The sequence below is a fragment of the Aptenodytes forsteri genome, unplaced genomic scaffold (genome assembly GCF_000699145.1).
Source record: "Aptenodytes forsteri isolate BGI_AS27 unplaced genomic scaffold, ASM69914v1 Scaffold104, whole genome shotgun sequence".
In the NCBI taxonomy this organism is placed as follows: Eukaryota; Metazoa; Chordata; class Aves; order Sphenisciformes; family Spheniscidae; genus Aptenodytes; species Aptenodytes forsteri.
In genome coordinates, this window is record NW_008795943.1 from 149,943 (window position 1) to 151,209 (window position 1,267).

Below are 1,267 nucleotides of genomic sequence, written 5' to 3' on the forward strand. Positions count from 1 at the left end.
ACTCAAGATTTCTGCAAATGTGGTAACACAATACACACTATCACCAACAAAATCCACATATGCAAATGAGATAAAAGGAAGTAAACACACTGATGACATGAAACAGCTAAAATAGCAAAAATTCTAGTCAGAATAATTCTTCAGCACTACAAATTGATTACAGATACATTGCCCTCCTCCCTCAAGTTCAATAACTAAAGGATCACCCTTTTTTACCCGAGTAACATGCTTTGATAAATGAAGTTAAAAAATTATTGTATTATGACAACACTCGGTACTTCCTGTCATTACTTTCTTACCAGAGTGTTCTTGCTTACAAATGGCAAGTGAAGAAGCATACGTAGCACCTATTGAACTCTATTCAAAAGGTATTTTCCCTTCCTGAATACTGTATTCCTGCTCTTCTTTCAGAAGAATATTTCCATGCCTACCTTTCTACCATCAGTGCTGAATATCTATGGTCCTAGGCCTACTCCCTCTGCAGTAACCTGCAAAACCATTTGAATCCCATAGGAGTAGGAACAGGTTCTCTCAGAAGTTAAATAACTACAGACTCGCCTATTTAGATTTCACCTTTGAAACACCCTAATTTCTTTCTGGCCTGTTTTCCCTCCCTAAAGGCTTTTTTTCCTTTTCCTTTTCGGGAGGAAGACAAGCTGTGAATTTTCCTTTAGCCACATCAAGGTTCAGACCATAGAGGTGAATTATAAAATAGAGTTTTCCAAGTTGTAAACATGCCACACAGCATGCCTGTGATATCAAGGCAAAGGCTGCTTTACCGAGCCATTTTTGCCCATTTGCACAACTCAGCCAATTACAGGCAGCCTTTGGGACTCACAGAAAAGAAGCCTTGTTTCTAAGGGGGTTTGCTCATTCTGCAGATCTGTTTTGCCATGGAAATCTCGCGCACATTGGAAGAGGAAATCGGTTTTGTAGCGACACCTTCAAACAGGCTAAGAAGCTTTGCAAACCCCGTGTCCTCTGTCGCAATTATATTAGCTTCCAAGGAGCAATTAAAGCAGAGCTCGGGCACCGGGATGAAGTTCTGCCCCCGGTGACCTTCCCCGACGCGCTAGCTGGCAGGATCCAGTCAGGGAGCGGAGCTCGCTTAGTCCGGGTACCCCGGCTGCGGAGCTCCCAGTCCCTACGCCCAAAACACCAGCACCCCACAAGTACCACCAGCACAGCGGGCTCCCGCCTCCCGGCCCCGGTACCACGGCCCCCCCACGGCCCGCGGGTAAGCAGCCCCCAGCCCCACACACCGGTC

General features: G+C 45.9%; 1 protein-coding gene across 1 annotated transcript in view; it reads left to right on the plus strand.

Moving 5' to 3' along the window:
* Nucleotides 1–319: 319 nt before the first annotated feature.
* The window catches only part of LOC103903988 (medium-chain specific acyl-CoA dehydrogenase, mitochondrial), a 30,497-nt gene continuing 29,549 nt past the window's right edge, over nt 320–1,267 (plus strand). The window contains exons 1-2 of the mRNA XM_019473660.1: nt 320–368; nt 882–1,237. Coding sequence (XP_019329205.1) covers nt 320–368; nt 882–1,237 — 405 coding nt within the window. The remainder of the gene's footprint in view (nt 369–881; nt 1,238–1,267) is intronic.